At 39.6% G+C, this 17,880-nt stretch overlaps 1 protein-coding gene across 2 annotated transcripts in view; it reads left to right on the forward strand.

The window, feature by feature from the left end:
- Positions 1 to 924: 924 nt before the first annotated feature.
- Positions 925 to 17,880, forward strand: part of NCAM2 (neural cell adhesion molecule 2) — a gene marked incomplete at both ends in the record, with an annotated part of 278,388 nt that continues 261,432 nt past the window's right edge. For both annotated transcript variants that reach the window (XM_080614205.1, XM_080614206.1), the window contains one exon: positions 925 to 976. In XM_080614205.1, coding sequence (XP_080470331.1) covers positions 925 to 976 — 52 coding nt within the window. The remainder of the gene's footprint in view (positions 977 to 17,880) is intronic.

Raw genomic sequence — 17,880 nt, forward strand, 5'->3', positions numbered from 1 at the left:
TGGGGGGTTTGTTTAGTTTTTGTTTTTTCCTTACAAAGCTAGATCTTCAGTGAGAGGGCACCGAGGCATCAAAAAGGTAAGTAATTTATTTTTTGTCGGTTTTATTTCACCATGGTGAAAAGCAGCGGTATTTCTTCCCTCTGTGCTAACAGCAAAGGTAAAATCTCCCCAATCCCCGAGTTTCCAAACATCCAAAACAATAGGTACAAGCCCAACGTGACCAGTTAACAGACGCACCCGTTTCCCACCGACGCTGCGGTATGGTACCGCAGGCGGGAGGCGCGGGGCAACGTTATGGCTGCGCGTGCAGCCCCCGCGCAACCTCCGCCCCTGTGCTCCGTTCCGCTCGGCTCCGCTCTCGCGCACCGGTGCCTTGCAGTAGCGAGCGACAGCCCCCTCGATGTGCCCCGCACGGCCGACGCGCCGCTCTCGGCTCTCCATGCCCAGGAGAGCTGTGGCTTCCCGATAGGATTCTCCCGTCGATCCGCCTCTCCCTCAGGCGACGGTGAGGGAAAACAGGCTCTGAAGGGCCACGGTGGCGAGGCAGGGGAATTGTTTCTCCGCCCCGCTCCCCCGGGATGCTGCCAGCGGGCGCGGACGGATAGATAGACGAAGGCAGGGACGCTTTGAGCCCGCTGCCGCCTCTCAGCGCGGCGGAGGAATCCACTGGCGTTACCGCTCGTTCCACTGCCGTGGTGAGGCCTTGCGTACGGAGCGGAGGGATACGCGCGGGCCTCCGTGTGCCCGCCCCCTGCGCGGCGGTCGCTGCCTCCCAGATATAGTGCGGCACGGGGAGGCGGTGGTAGGCACTCGGTGAGCGGCGCTCCGCGGGTGCGGAGGGGCTGCGTGGACGGCAGCGGGGGTTTGCCTGGTCTGGTTGAGCACCTCCAACTTGGAACTGTCCACCGGTGTGAGCTCCTGAACATGAGCCTCCTGCCTGTCTACCTGCTCGGATTGCTCCTCAGTAGCGGGCAAGGTAGGAGCGGGGCTGCCTGGTTTTGTTTCTAATTTAATTATTATTCTTGCCTGTACTGTCTGCTCTCTCAAATTAACATAGAACCAGTAAAGAAATGGAGAAAAAAATAAAGCAGTGTTTGACCCTGGCGCCGAATTAAAAGGGATGTAAAACTTGCTTCATAGCTTCCTCCTTCACCCTCCCCCTTTTTTTTAAGTCTTCAAGAGGTATCATTTATGAGGAAAAAAAACCCCAAAAGGCAAGCTGGAAGGTGCTAAGTGCACTTGGCTGCTTTGCATGGGGTTTCGTCTTTTTTGGGGGCGGTAAATGTGGGAGGGAGATGAAACGATTTAAAATACATATATATCTGTCAGGGATCGTGCTTTAAAATACGCTTCTGCCTAAAGGGAAGGCAGCGTGGGCTTCGCTTTTAGAGCCGGGGAGAAGTGCTGTCGGCGGAGGCAGTGAGCCTTCCGACCTGAATGAAGTCTGCCTGGCGGGGTTGTGTCTCCTCTTCTGAAGCCCATTCCTCTCGGTTTGCGGGGGACACAGAGTCCGCCGGCCCGGGGGATGGGGGTTGGTGGCACCGGCACAATCACGGACGTCTGCGCGGACGCGGAGAGTCTGTGCGATGAATTAGCGCGGCGAGGGCAGATGTGTGCGGAGACGGGCGCGCTGGGGTTACGCCTCTGGGCGCGGTTCTGCTTTTGCATATGTATGTGCATGTGTACGGGCGTGCATACAGCGCTTCGTAAAATACAGGGGCTGTGCTGTAGCTGATATATTTTGTTCGTGGCTTTTTTAGTGGGTGTGTGTGGTATGAAATATTTATTTAATTGTTCTGGATGTCGCCGGTGTGGTCACTTGAGGATTTGTGCTACTTTAGGGGACGGGGCGGGGAAGTGCTTCTGAGCGCGGCGTGGCTCGGCGCGGGTGCCCCAGGGTGAACGATAACCGCTGGGGCAAGTTTCTGCCGCTCGGTCGTATCGGGACCGTGCTGTCAGTGCCTCCTGCGTGGCGGCAGCCCACCGCGAGGTGCCCGAAGGCGCTGCGCTGCCCGCACCTGAGGGGCTGTTTGGGGCGGTTTTATGGGAGGGGGAAAAACCCACCAATCTTCCAACCCCCTCGGGTGTCCGCGGAGGGAGCGGCGGGGACCGTCCCTCGGCCCCTGGTGCCTCCGGCTTGCAGCAGGGGGCGGCAGAGCTCCACGGCGGCCGCCGGTATGCGGGCAGTGCCCCGCGCCGGGACGGGCAGCAAGCGTCGGGGTCTGGCAAGCGCAGGGAGCCGCGAGTACCCCAGCTGCCGGGCGCCAGGGCTGGATGCCGCGCCCCGACGCTGCACCGGGTCATGTATGGGGGAAGCGAGATCTGTTGCCCTTGAGAAAAGGGACGGGTGAGGGGGGACATGGTGCCTGGAGGTATTAAGACCACAGCTCTAAAGGTCTTCTTCAGTGCAGTTATCGCTGAGCCTTAATACCACACAGACGTTTTCTCTCTGTGATAAGTAGCGAAGAGCCACCAGATGCTCTCAATTTATATAGAAATGCTTCTGTGTGTTTGCCACCTCAGGTTTAGCTCTGGAGGTCTCCTGATTAGCAGCGATTCAGAAACAGTCCGGAGGCTTTTCAACATAGCCGGCACGGCGATGGCAAAGGAAGAGGAGAACTGGAAAGCCTTCTTTGCATTGATCTACCTAGGTGTAATGTGTGTAGAGATCTAGTACGATCTCTATAACGGAGGAATGGTAGCAAGCTAGTTTGTGAAGTGTGATTATTGTAGCGTAGGAGGATTACATGCATAGTTTTGGTGTTTTACCATCAGAGATGTCAGGAAATAAATAATTGAGTGAAATTTTAAACGCTACTAAGCTGAGTTTTCAAAAATATAGGGGGATAGCTATGGAGGTAGATGGAAAGAAAGTGAGAAAAGCTGAATATGTCTAATATTGATCATAATTTGTATTAGTCTAAATTTTGAAAAAGTGTCTTTTTTCTTTTTTTTTTTTTCCAAATAAAAGAAACGTGTTGTGTTGGTGAGGGGAAGAGTAAGATTTTTGAACTGGCTGCAGAAATAGCAGGAACATGCTGCCTCAGTCTACAGAAGGGGATAGTAAATGGGAGTGGAAAAAAATCTGCGTATGGAAAATTGCCATTCAGGGTGCTGTGGGAGAAGAAAATTCGTCAGTGCTGCTTGCTTATTTATTTATTTATTTATTTTTAAGAAGCATCACTGTGGTGAGGGATTTATTGTGCTTTTTTTTTTTTTTTTTTTTTTGACATCTCCTTTAAGTAACTGAGAATTTCTTGAAGTGATTAAAATAATTTGAAAGGCTATTCCAAAAGCTCTTGGGTTTTATCTTTTGGGAATGTAGTGGTGGGGAACATGTCATCAACTGAAGGTTCTGGTGCTTGTGAGGGGTTTTTGTTTGTTTGTTTTTAAGACAGTATTATCTGATTATTAAATAATGATTATGACTTTTTTGATGTTGATAAAGGGGAGTATGGATGGTTAAGAAAAAGCAAGTAACTAGATTTGGATTGTTTGCTTTAGAGATATTAAAGTCTTAGGTTAAAGATTTATATTTCTAAGAATACAGCTGCAGTAGATTTTATGAAGAATGAGTGAATTTTTTTCTTTGGGATGTACTGGTGTTAAAGACTGGAAAGGGGTAACTTTAGTGTGTTTGTTCTGTTCTAGAAAATCGGAGAAGTTTGAAAACAAGTAGCAAACAGCAGCCCTTTCCCCCAGACACTTAAAGTTAAGAGCTTGAGTGTCATAATTGTTTTCTAGGGCTGGATATTCTCTCTCCTAATTTCATCACAAGGTGAGAGGTTTAACTGGCAGTGTTATTATGGTAAAGCAAAAGGATTTTTTTTTTTTTTTGTTAACCTTTCAAAGCTGTACAGAAAATTCATCCAAACTAAAAGGCCCAGATTTAATTAGCTGTGCTTTAATAAAAAAGTGAAACAAAACACACCCCCAACACTCCCAAACCAGCAAAATAGTCTACTCCACTCTGTAAACCTGCTTTTCAACATATGTAGTGATGGAAGATGAAGCTTCATTGATTTTTACCAGTGTCTGGGGAGACTGACTTAATGTGGATGAAATGGACATCTTCCCAGATTGCAAAATCCTATTTCTTTTATCATAGTACGCATTTCTTGAGGTTAGCAAAATTTTAAGGTGCAGTAGAAAGCTGTAGAACATAATCTATTTTGTGCTCATCCAGGAGATTCATAGGAGTGAGTACTTATTCAGTCATTGTGCTGTAAATTTCCTCTTTTCACTGCATTGATGCTGAGTTTTTGGTTTTGTTATTTTTTTCCTGAAGAGTTCCTCTTTACAAGTGCTTATAAGGGACTGTTTGTTAATAAGGAACATCCCCCGAAAGAGATGCCAGCATGTGCATCTTATTCACACAGTCACTTTCTAGAATCCTGCTTCTTTATGTTTTTTGTGTGGGGAATCCTGGAAATTCTGAATTTCTTAAATCAATTAGTTTGTCTACTGGATTAACTGGAGCTAATATTTTACTCCAGTTGTATACCAAAATCTGGAACATATCCTGAGACTTCAGTTAACCATTGTTTTCTGCTACAAGTTGGTTTATACAACTGCATTAAGATTAAAATACATTTACAATACATCTAATACCTTCTCTTCTCCTTTTCACCATTCAAAAGAGAAGGAAACAAGAAGTAATGTTTGATTTGCTTTTTGATGTGCTTCAGGTGAGGATGAGAATCAAAATCTTCCTGAAAATAAACCTCGACTGATGAGGGGTTGTAAAAGGTTTGCTTAATGATGGTTGAGAAATGTATAGAGTTTTGTTTCATGCACCCCTATGCAAAATGGAGTTAGAAATATTTTTGTTTGCAGTGGCTCTACATCGTGAAATATATGAAAAATAGAGTCATAGAGATAAAGCTTGAAAGTCTTCTCTGAGGTGCTGAATAGAATAATTTTGACTTTGTCTTCTCTTAAAGCATGGCTAATATATTTATTTAGGCAACTAATTATTTTTATCTATGGGAATGTTATTGGAGTGTTATGACTGATTTGTGTATGTTCTCCCTTTCATAGCCATCTTTGTCAATAGTATTTTGGGAACAAACATTGTATTTGTTTTCCCTTTCATTGACCTTTTTCTTGGGGGCAGCTTTCCAAGTGATTAATGTTTACTTACTGATGTTCTTCCAATTTGCTCCAGTAATCTGCCTGTTGCCTTCAGCACATGCCATTGGAATTCTCAGTACAGGAAAGATATGTACCTGTTGGAGGAGGTCCAGGCAAGTGCCACAGAATGGTTAGAGAGATGGAGCACCTCTCCTGTGAGGAAAGGCTGAGAGAGCTGGGCTTGTTCAGCCTGGAGAAGAGAAGGCTCCAGGGAGACCTTATTGTGGCCTTTCAGTCCTTAAAACGAAACTATGAGAAAGATGGGGAGAGACTTTTTAATAGCACCTATTGCAATAGGACAAGGGGTGATGGGTTTAAACTAAAAGAGGGGGGAGATTCAGGCTGGAGGCAAGGAAAAAATTCTTCACAATGAGGATTGTAAAATACTGGCAGAGTTTGCCCAGAGAGGTGGTGGATACCTCATCCCTGGAGGCATACAAGGTCAGGCTGGATGTGGTTCTGGGCAACCTGATCTAGTTGAAGATGTGCCTGCTTGTTGCAGGGGGGCTGGACTAGAAGACCTTTGGTCCCTTCCAACTCAAACTATTCTATGATTCTGTGAATTGAGTCAAGTTAATATGACATTCTGGGGAACATGTGGTTTAACTACACTGTAATTTGTGTCTGTGGGCTGAAAATCCATTAGTGAGAGTGGATGTAGACTTCTCTAGATAAAGAATCGGGATAATAACTGATATGCATATTTTAAACAGTTTATAACAACTAATTGATGGTATATGGTTTTATTTGGGAGGGTTTTTTTTTAGCACCCATTTGTTTTATAAAAGAAGGTCAGTATACTTGATGAAGCATATCCTAAGGCTTTACATGCCACAGGTAATTTCATTTTAATTTTTTTTTTAATCAGCCTCTCTTGAAATTCGGAAATGGGAGAGACATGAGAGAACTTAATGGATATACTGATGTATTCAAATCTGAAGGCAACTTACAGTTACTTGAAGAGTCTGGGTATGCCCATCTTCAGTAACATAATTCTGCATTCTTTCACAAAATCTCTTAATGGCTTTTGTAGCTCAGTTTATCTTTAAAGGATATCAGGGAAATAAAGAGAGTTAATATAAAATAGAAAGATATTCTTCAGATGTCTTGAATTTATACTGTAACATCTTCAATGAGGTATCTGCAAACATAAGGGTACCAAGCTTCTTATTTTTGCTATATAACTGAATTTTTATATTAGTTGCTGTCATTTGACTGATGATGTTGTTAATTGGAGAAGACATTTTCTGATTTGCTTTGCTATGGATGCACTCAGAATCTACCCATTAATTTCTTGAATTAAAGGAATAAAAGAGGAATAAAAGAACATAAACGGGGGGAGTCATCTATCTGGCTACAAGTATTTGTGGTAACAGCTTATGATATAAAAGTCTTTTGTACTGCAAAAGAAATACTTTAAAATGTTACTTAAAGTATATGTGGAGAGGAAATGAAGAATACATATGCATACACAAGTCTACTTTTAGGAAACCTTGTTTAGCAAGACCCCTAAGTCTTTGAATAACCTGCGTTTGAGTAGCTCCATGGAAGCACTGTTGGCTGAACTAATCCAGAGGCTGACATGTGAAGCTGGAGTCAGTTGACTTCAGTAGGATTTGGCACTGTGGGATATGGGAAAATATCTCTTAAATTCGCAGGAAGTAAACAGCTTTCATTTTTGAAATGGGATGAGATAGGACAATGCTATCCATATATGCTGCTACTATAAATTAAGGAATTCTGAGTAACAAAATTTTGCTTAGATCCAGGTTTTGATGCATGGATGCATTAATGACATGACACAGGAATCATGATGAACTACAATTATAAAGGAAGATTACTGCAGAATGAGATATTTATAATGTAGTTGTTAAATATGAAGATGACTGACCATTGTGGCCAAACTCTACTGACTTTAGTCAGAGGAGGATTTCTATTGACTTGAGTTAGTGTTTCCATGAGAAAGAAATAGGACCAGTTCTTTAAAATGATTTTACTGTCTCAAATTAATTTGGGAAGGAGGTAAACAGTGTAGCATATCAACTAAAAATTCATTATGTGGTTTATGCCTATTTAAGAATATTGCTACCATTAAAAAGAAAAAAAAAAAAAAACAACCCAAACCAAACCACAAACCCAAACACCTCCTGAAATGTTTTACCTGTTACCTGCTCCTTTTAGAAAAGAAAAAGAACAGTTGTTTGGTTTCATCTGTTCTTTCATATGATACACACCAGGTTGTCATTTGCCACCTGGTTCCATGATAGGTATATTATTTGAAATAGCCAGTCTGTGGATGGTCAACATCCAGATAAAACTTGAGAAGCAACATTAAGTACTGTGAGGGTTTAGTCAGCTTCTGTATTCATCCTGCCTATCATTACTGAAATAAATTTTCTCTTATACAAGTCCTGTGAAAATTCCTTCAAGAACTAGCTTTCCATAAAGAGTATAAAGCATTGACACGTTAATTTATGTTTATTTAAGATGTAGTGGCTCTTTTCCAGGAAAAATTGTCCTACCTAAATTTTTATTGTGACTTTAGAAGGATACGGTGTTCTTATTTAGTGTTCTAATTACCTAACTAGAACTGCTAAAAAGCAGACCAAGGTTGATGAATAACTTCATAATCGAGCAAAATTCAAGGTAATACATAATATACCTGTAGCGTATGAATAACTTATTAGGGTATGAATGAAAACTCCCTACTCAAAATTACATTTCCAGTTAGCTAATATTAAATGGATTATTTACTTTGCAATTGTAGCCTAGGTAACAATACCAGTTGTTTGACTGGCTATGACCTGAAATTCATACTTTCAATTAATATGTGAAATTAATAGAAGAAGTTGCTGTGCTCATTGCTTTGTCCAAGAGGTGCCATTTGGAGCATACTGTGAATTCAGTTTAAAAACAAAATCATTGCCATCAATTTTCTTGCTACTAAAACACATTGCACCATATTCAGTTAAGCTGCAAGCAATTTCAAACCATTAACTTCATGGACCTTTGTACTGCAGCTGTATTTGGCTTGTATGAAGCCAGGTCTGTACTTAAAATACTGAAGAAAGAGACATAAAGCAGCATATGGAAATCCTCATGGCATGCGTCACAGGCATGAACAGGTAGGGAGAGGTTATTCTGTCTCTTAATATGAGTAGTTTTCTGTACCTATCATATAAAATTTTCTTCCTAATGACAAGAAAGCTGTAATCAAAACTGCAGTATTGCTATGTCCATATTATGTCATTGTGTTATCTTAATTAGTCAAAACAAAATAAAGATGCTGCAGGGTTTTGGGGGGAGAGGGTAGAAAAAGGATATAAGTATACTGAAGACCAGTTAACAGGAATAACATAACATTATCTTTGAAGTTCTTGAACATCCCATACTTGTAAACTAACATGCTTTGAGATCAGAACAAAGATCGATGTGCTCCAGTGACCTTGATCCAACAGAGACTCAAGACAGGAGTCATAAAGGAACAGAATAAATACAGAATGAGAAGAGTGTGATACTTCTGTCAGTGAACTCTACAATGTTCAGGGATATGTCAGGTTACATCTATATGATCTTCCTAAATAATCTTGGCAGATCTTTATTGTGTGAATTTGTTCTTATATCTGTCAATACTTTGACCTACTTGGTTCACTGTGTCAGCAACTTAAGGGAAAAATGTGGAAAGAAGCCTGAAAAAAGTAAACTTCAATCCCTTAGTTGCTGTGTTGTAAGTTGGGGAGTAATATTATTCCCTTCCTCAACTCTTCTATGGCATCCATAATTGTATGTACCAAAGAGAAGCTGCCCATCTCTTGTGTGTCAGGCTCCAAACTACATTATAGTTATGGACTTTCCATCAATTTTTTTACGTTTCTTGTTCTGTTTGTTGTTTCTTTCCTACCATTTTTTAATATTTATTTTTTTTTCCTAGCCTTTAGAAAATGGGAATCCTAATTTAACAAATAGTGATGTGAAGTGCTTATATGTTAAGCTGATCTCCATCAGGCCAATTGTAAAAAAAAAAAAAAAAAAAAAAAATCCCCAAAAATGAAACACTTCCTTGTTCATAAGTATCTCTTTTGCTCTGTAATCAGTGTTTGAAATTCTGCCTTACAAGGGAGCAGTTACCCTGGTAAAATGAAAACTGAGAGAGATTTGATTGCTGGGAAGGCAACTCCCAGGGTTGAACACATGAAGACTGCAGAGGTACTTGAAGGGAAAGCATGATATATGAGTAAATGGATGTAAACTGGTTACAAAAACCCTTCAGGATAAAAACCAATTTCTGGCTGTAAAAGCAGTGAATCTGGAGCCTTACAGGAGAGAGAGGAGTGTGGTTATTCTTGAGATGGTTCTTCACTAATTTATGAAAGTATTACATTTAATGGGTCCCTCAAATGTCCCAGGAGATCCCTTCAAGTGATGTGCTTTTAAGACATTCTTCATATAAAAGTTCTCAGACATGGATAAAAAATAATTTTCAAATTGCTGAATGATAATTTCTGGAAAATATAATTGAGGGTTTCTCATCTATTAATAGGTGTTAGATAACAGATCTTGTTACTTAGTGCAGTAGGAATTGCCAAGTTTTCTTTGGTACCTGTTGCAAATCTGCTGGTACTGTTAGATGTTGTGTGTACATTTAAAGAAAAAATTACTCTCTACAGCTTTTTTCTGGAAAAAAAAAAAAAACCAAACCCAAAAAATGTAGATGCTGGTGTCAAATGTTTTTTCCATTTTTTTGTTAACATAAGAAAAATCTTATGCTACTGAAAGTAGAATAAAACTGTTACAAAAATGCAGCCTAAAATTATTTATTTGCATATATAATAATAATCACAAAGACAAAAAATGCACAATGAAATTGTTTTTTGCTAAACACCTATATGATTTTTGTATGATATGCGTATTTTAAAATAGAAGGCTTGCTTTTGTTGCTTTCAGCTTGCTTTTTGTTCCTGAATGTCCTGGTTTAGCAGTAGCAGTCACTTTTTTTTCCTTCTTAGTAGCTGGTGCAGCGCTGTGTTTTTGACTTTCGGCCTGGGACAGTACTGATAAAACCGATGTTTTCGGTTGCTGGTCAGAATGTTTAGTCTAACCAAGGACTTTGTGAGTCTTATGCTCTGCCAGGGAGGAGGGGAAGCCAGAAGGAAGCAGAGACAGGACACCTGACCCAAACTAGCCAAAGAGGTATTCCATACCACAGCACGTCATGCCCGGGGATGGAACGGAGAGTTACCGGAAGGGCTGGATCGTGGCGGGGTGGGGGTGAGGTACCGGTCGGTGAGGTGCTGTATTCTCTTCCTTGTTATTTCCTTTATCATTATTATTATTGGTGGTAGCAGTAGTGGTTTGTGTTATACCTTAGTTACTGGACTGTTCTTATCTCAACCCGTGGGAGTTGCATTCTTTTGATTCTCCTCCCCGTCCCTCCAGGAGTGGGGGGAAGAAAGGGGTGGGGGGGAAGTAGACTGCGTGGTTCTAATTTACGGCCTGGGCTTAAACCACGACACTGAATTACAATTTTGTAAATCTTACCTGAGATTTGAAATTCAAGATGAATTATAGCCACCCGGGAATTGCTGTCAGTAATAAATACAATAGTTAATGGGCTCCTGTGCTTCCTGTGTTAAGGAATAATATCTAACCTTAGATATATGAAAAACCAAATGTTGTCTTTTTCCAATGAAGGCTGTCCATGGTATAATATGAATGCTACATCTGTCTCTAGCCTGTATAGTTTAAGAAAATCATGTTGTGAGAGATGAGTTGTACTGACAGAACTGAGCACACCCTGCAGCCATGGAACTCCCACTGGAGTTGATAGGATGCTTGTGTGCCAAGAGTACTGTTTCAGGGGCTGTACTGATGGCAGCTTTCAGGGTCTGACTGAAGCTTTCAGGAGCTGTATAAGTCCCATGTGAGTATATGTGAATTTCTATTTAGCAAAGAACACAAAATAAAGCTCTGACTTTATGTATATTTAAGTAGTAGGCATGTTTATAAAGTACTGCTGAAAAAGTATGGCACTAATCCAACAGAAGAACTAAGAACTAAAGGGATGTTCTGTTGTGCCAAGTTAAATTCAAGATAGTGCATGAGACGAAAAGGATATTTTTCTCTGGGTGGTTTTTGGTTTTGGTGGGGGTTTTTTTGTGTGTGTGTGTGCTTTTGTGTGTGTGTGTGTGTTTTTTTGTTTGTTTGGTTTTTTGTTTTTGTTTTTTTGTTTTGTTTTTTTTGTTTGTAATAAACCCAAAGATATTTGTAAGGTACTTTCATAACCTCCCTCTGGGAATGTATGAGAAAGTTGAGCTTTGCATGATCAGTCATTATAGTCACTTAGTTGTTGCAGCCCAGGTCATAGCTGTGTTGGAGAGTTTGACATTCAGTATAAAAATTAATCATTTGGTTTTGTGTTTTTGAGAGTTTTGATTTACTTATTGGCTTTGGTTTGTGCCTTTTGTGATGCTAGTCAAAATTGTTCCTTAAATGTTTCGTATTCAGGTTGTGCCTGTAGGACTGTAAGTGTACTGTCAGAGTGATGAGATGTTAAATGGATTTGTGCCAGTTTATGACAGTTCCACGCATTGGGTTCAACAGCTTTTAGCATTTAGTTGAAATAATCTTCCCCAGCACTTTTGCATTACATTTGGATTATGCAGCCTGTGTACGTACAAGATTTATGCTGCTGGATTTTAGAACTCTCTCATAGGTGATGTTTTCTATACAGTTCTGCTAAACTCATAGTAGACTTATTCTGGTTTTACCATTTTTAGAAGTAAATTTACATGTTTGTTTAGTATCACAGTAGCTGGTTTCAGTTCTGATTTGCTTACATGCTGCTAATGTTAAAATGTATTTTGATCTTCTATTCACTTTTTTCTTTGTCATTTGCGAACATTAATATTGATCAAAATTTTCTTAGGTGTGTTCTAAAACCCCAGGAATCTCCTGCTTGATTCTGTGCAGCCCTTTATGTGCCACAGTCTGATAGCTTTTTTTTTTTTTTTGTTTGTGTTTTTTCATAGGTACAAGAGTGAACAAGTTATCTGCTGTATACAAGAGCAGATCTGGCTGGAAAGAATAGTTTCCTGTAAAAAATGTTGATGAAAATAAATATACTTCTCTATGAATTGTTAATTTTGCATTTTTGGCAATTAGGATCTCATTTAAAAATAAACCAACAAAAAACCCACTCAACCATCCAGAGCCAAACAAAAACAAGAAGTACTCCTTCTCAAGAGTCATTTTGCTCCTAGATGGAGTTCTGATATCTGTTCTTCCGTGTTCTTTCTAAACTAGGGAAGGCAACTGTAGCCATTGAGTGGACTGAAAAATTAAAAGAAGAGACTTTATAATCATGTCAATGTTATAAAAATTATTTTAAAGAAATCTTATTTGATTTCTTGTTATTAGCAAATGTCTGTTGCTTTAGTGCATCTTCAGTCTGTTTGTGACTCTTCCAGACAGCGAATCTCACTTAATACAGTCCTGAAAGTTTTCTAGGTAGTCTTTGTTACACCCCAATCAATCAAAGTGAGCCCCGGAGAAAAACCTTTTTTTGTTCGTAACTACACTGGATCTATTACATGTGACCTACAGGTATAAAAGAAGTAATATCTCTGCCAACCTGTAGAACAATCTGTTTCTGCAGTGATGTTCTATTTTTACCTATGAATATTAATATGTTTGTGAATGTTTGATCAGAAGAAAGTGTTGTAATGTTGTGCGAGAGAAAAAGGGAAACGCAAGCAGCAAGAAGGAAAGAATATCTAATATTTATTGAAGGTGCATGTTTTCCTCTAAGAGGAGACACTTCTTTCCTTATTTGTTTGGGGTTCTTTTTTTGTTTGGGTTTTTTAATTGGTTGCCTGTTTAAAAAATAAAATTCTGTTTTCATAGTCCAGGTGTGATTTGAAGCATCACACAAATTTTCACATGATGTTTCTGGAAGATTTTATTCTTAACACTGGAAGACAAGCTGTATTTAGAGTTATCTTCTGCATAACAGGCTCTTTATGTTTAGTGCCGTGTCGTGGTTTTTTTGTCATAAGAACACTGAAGGCTGAACAAAGGTCAGTTGGACTGTTTCCTGGAGATAGAATGCACATTAAGAGCCATGTTTGCAGACATCATGACATACTGTGTAGTGTCATTTTCTGTTAACATCTAGTTCTATTCGTTTTACCTACTATAGACTGTTAGGAAACCTTGGTCGCTTCCCTGCAAATAAGTTATCATAAGGTTTCTAAGTGTTGGGAAGAGGTAATTAGGCATTCTCACAAGTGTTCATTAGATTCATGAAAACATAGAATAGCTCCTCTTTTCATCTTTCACTTGAACTGTAGCCACAGTTGCAAATACATGCTCCAAGTTTAAAACTGAGTTGATAAGCAAAATAAAAGTAATATCTTAAAATTCTGTTACCTAAAGTTTTTCTGAAATTCAGTCCTAAAAATAGGCACACATCTGTGACAAAGAATTACTAAACCAGCAAAAATGAGAATATAAGCTTTTCTAAGCAGTTGGGGGGGGTAGAAGAAAAAATGCACAGTGAAGTAAAGATTACTTTTCACAGTAAACAGTTTTATGCAATACAAACATTTGTATTATCAGTCTGAGTTCAGTTGTTCATGGCATATCTTTTTGTAAAGCTTAATTACTAACTATGTAAAGAAATGTGTTTAATTTCTTTTAGTCTTCACATTATAAAAATACTTCTGAGTTCCTTCTGTCTTACAAGAGCTAAAGTGAGTGCAAACAGTTAACCTTCTCAGACTTGTGGAGTTAATGCTGTGCTTTGCCCTACATCCATTTGGCAGAATTTTTCTCTACCACTGTTTCCATTCACTTGTGTCAAGCAACATAAGTGCATTATTGAAACTGAATTTTTGAGGTATGATGTTAGGGAGGTAAATATTTATGTGGTAAGATTTCTTATTCCAGTGTCTTACATTTGATAATGCAGATGGTCAGTTTACTGCCTTTCAATAAAAAGGGCTTATTCAACTGAAAAATAAAGTACATCATTTGCTGGTAATCACAAGGAACAAGTAAAACACCTTTCTTGTTTTCAGAATACAGTATCTGTGTTTTAAAAACTGTTTTAAAAACATGTCCATTCATTGTCATAGTTAGATATTGACGTAAAGAAATCTGTTATCAGAATTTATACAAATGGCGTCTTTCTCAGCCTGAAGAGAGAAGCTGGAGAAAGCTAAATGAGGATGGAAACTTTCTGGATTTTAGTTTAGAAAGACCACTGTCTTTTTCTGTAAGGTTTTCTACTGTCTTTTCCACAATTATCTCTTTGGGATTGCTGGTGAAATCTAAACCTGCTTCTGTATACTTGTCTTTGGAACAAAGACAGGCAGGGCAACTAAGATGATTAAGAGAGTGGAGCATCTCCCTTATGAGGAAAAGCTGAGGGAGCTGGGTCTCTATAGTTTGGAGAAGAGGAGACTGAGGGGTGACCTTATTAGTGTATATAAATATATAAAGGGGGAGTGTCACGAGGATGGAGCCAGGCTCTTCTCAGTGGCAAACAATGATAGGACAAGGGGTAATGGGTATAAACTGGAACACAAGAGGTTCCACTTAAACTTGAGAAGAAACTTCTTCTCAGTGAGGGTGACAGAACGCTGGAACAGGCTGCCCAGGGAGGTTGTGGAGTCTCCTTCTCTGGAGACATTCAAAACCCGCCTGGACACATTCCTGTGTGACCTTATCTAGGTGTTCCTGCTCTGGCAGGGGGATTGGACTAGATGATCTTTTGAGGTCCCTTCCAATCTCTAGCATACTGTGATACTGTGATACATGTATGCTGCTCAGTATCAATAGGATACTGAGGAATTGTCAGTGTGAAATATACTAATCCTCACAACACCTCCAGCCTCACCGTTGGAAAAGAAAGGGATTAAGCTAGTAGGTATGTCCACTTATTCTCTTCTCTGCAGATTCAGACTCTACTTGTGCATGCTCCCAGTTAACCAAAGACAAACTAGCTCCAAATCAAAACCTGAAACTGCCATTCCTGTGGCTGCTTCAAGAAACTGTTGTTACGGCTTATTATAGCTAGTGTACTGTTATGGTAATTACAGATACACAAATTGCCATTAGGTTGCATCTGGCGAACTTGGAGCGTTGCATCTGCCTGCCAAAGATTGTGCTGATGTGCCCACAGCAAGATAAAGGCAGGATGGAACAAAGATCCTCAAGTTAAAGAAAACTTAAACAAGTAAAAATGGCATGTCATCTTTGTGGCAGAGTGCCCACTCCTGTCAGGAACAGAACTGGAGGAAGATGTCTGACTCCTAGTTACTAGTTTCATTTCCCATAGGTTGTGGCCATGTTGACATAATGTGTATTGTTTCCAGGCTTAAGGTGTCTCTGCATCATACCTGTTCACATTTCTGCTGCTGATGTCATAGGCACAGCTATCTTGATCCGCAGCTGTGCATATGTGATCTAAATACAGGAGATGTCACACAGAGCAGTAAATGCAATTCAGTCTCCTGAGTCTTTAGGGTAGTACCCTAGAAGTTGAATCATCTTTTTGGATGCTTGGTGTTACTCTGTGAATTGTAGAAAGCCACACTGACCTCTATGCCAACTTTATTAGGGGCACTTAACGTGGCACATTGTTCTGGGAGTGCCCATGCAGTTTATACTCCTGAAGGAAGAATCAAATGTTATCCTTCTGAAAGCCAGTCCAGTACCAGATTCAAATGGGAATAACTGAGATGTTGTTAGCTACTAGTGAGAAAGGAAATCCCAGCTTTATTAAATCATAATACTTAGTGTTTCAAATTTAGGTCATTACTCTTATCTTCAGTCAAACTATATTTTTGTTCTTCATACAACTAAGATCAGCAATTAAAACTGATAGATTGAATCACAACCACTTCTAGACAGTAGAATAGATATCCATTTAAACAGAGAAGAGCAATTTCATGAAAAAGCATGAAAGACTATAGTTTTCTAGTTAGAACATTGCTAGCAGGTAGGAAGAACCCAGGTAGGTGGGTTCTTCCAATGTGAAGCTTTATGGCTTAAGACAAATAATTTTATTGTGCCTCAACAATTTTACCTGTTATTATGGCCCAATCAACTAAGTCTGGCATCAGAAAGAAAAGGGAGATGTTAATGTTGCATCTTAGACAGTAATTGTTACTTAATATGTTGGATTTTGATTTAGTTCTGTCACTCTGTGAGACAGAAATACCTTAATTTTACTGCCATGGTTTTGCTAAAACTTGTTTCTCTTTTTACATTAAACCCAGGATGTGAAAATGAAGTATTTATTTATAAAATGATAGAAGTCATGCTCCTGTGGATGCTCTTGTCCTTAATTGTACCAAGATTCCCCATTTTATTGATGTGAAATGAAACGAAACATAAAGAAACTTGATCAAGGTGAATTGTGAATCCAGAATTGAGTCAGCTGTCCTGATTTCATTGTGGTGCTTTAACAGTCACCTTACTTTCATTTTATGTTAAGATATGGAGTCAAAACTGACATGAAAACATGCAGCAATTGTAAACTAATTTCACTGTTGTTCTTTAGGGTCATGCATGCTGATTTCAGCAGCTGTGTTGTAAATGGACTTGATCTGAGGTTAGTGTTTGGTGGGTGTGATGATTTGGCATTCTTTTAAGATCCTAAGGAGTATCCTCAGAAGTCATTATTTAAATCTGCAGATTAGCAAGTGGAATGCTTGGCTCTTCTTTTTAAGATGACAAGGAAACAAAATAGATGGTGCTTTTTGGTGGAAGACTAGATGGGGGGAGGAGGGAACCAAAGTAAGAAAACAAAGCAGAAAACCCCACAAAATGCATCCCAGCACAAACCTGAAAACCACCTTAGAGACTCTGGAAGATCTGTGTTTAAATGTTTATATACCCCACTCACCACTCAGGCACTGCATCAGAGGTTACTTTTTTGTAGTTTTGGAATAATAGCTGTCATTGTTTATCTCTTTGAAGAATGAAAGTGAATAACCAAATAGTTTTCTTTCTATGGCCAAACAGGCTGTGTTTTAGTGTTCAAGGCTGGTTATGAATGCTGGACCGGTAACACTTTCAGTAGATGACACTCAGTGAGAAAGATGCTGTCAGTATTGATAGGCTCAGAATCTGACTAAGCTCTTTTTTCTTTCTTGCAAATTGCATTTACTAAAATTGCCAGACAGGGTATCTGCAGTCTTAGGGTTTTGTATCTGGTTTTGGAATTAAAGTGGACCTCCTTTAGTCTTCCTGAGTTTTGTTTCCTTTCAAACAGAAGTGGCATGATGTTACATAGCTGTCTTTGTAAGATCCCCAAACACATTGACATACTAGTACAAAAAAGCTAAATTAATTACTGGTGACATTAGTTTCAAATACCAAAACTGTAAAGATAATGATAGCAATTCTGTAATCTGTTAACAGGAGAAAAAAAAAAAAAAGGGGGGGGGGCAATAATGTTACTTATGCAAACATTTTGAGTGAGCATTTTAGAGGGCACCAAATGCTGGTATAAGCTGTGTGGATTCTTTACTCAACACTAAGAATATGGGAGTGCTCTGAAACGCTGATTGAAACACACGTTCCCTGATCCTCTAGCACAAATAAGAGAATGGCATAATTAGAGGGGCAAAATTTATGTTCCCTGCATTGTTTGTACACATAAGAGTTTATCTATTGCTGTAAATTGGATTAGCTATATAAACAGCAGCATAATTTATTTAAGGTCATGTCTCAAAGACT

Source organism: Psittacula echo (assembly GCF_963264785.1).
Source record: "Psittacula echo genome assembly, chromosome: 3".
Lineage (NCBI taxonomy): Eukaryota > Metazoa > Chordata > Aves > Psittaciformes > Psittacidae > Psittacula > Psittacula echo.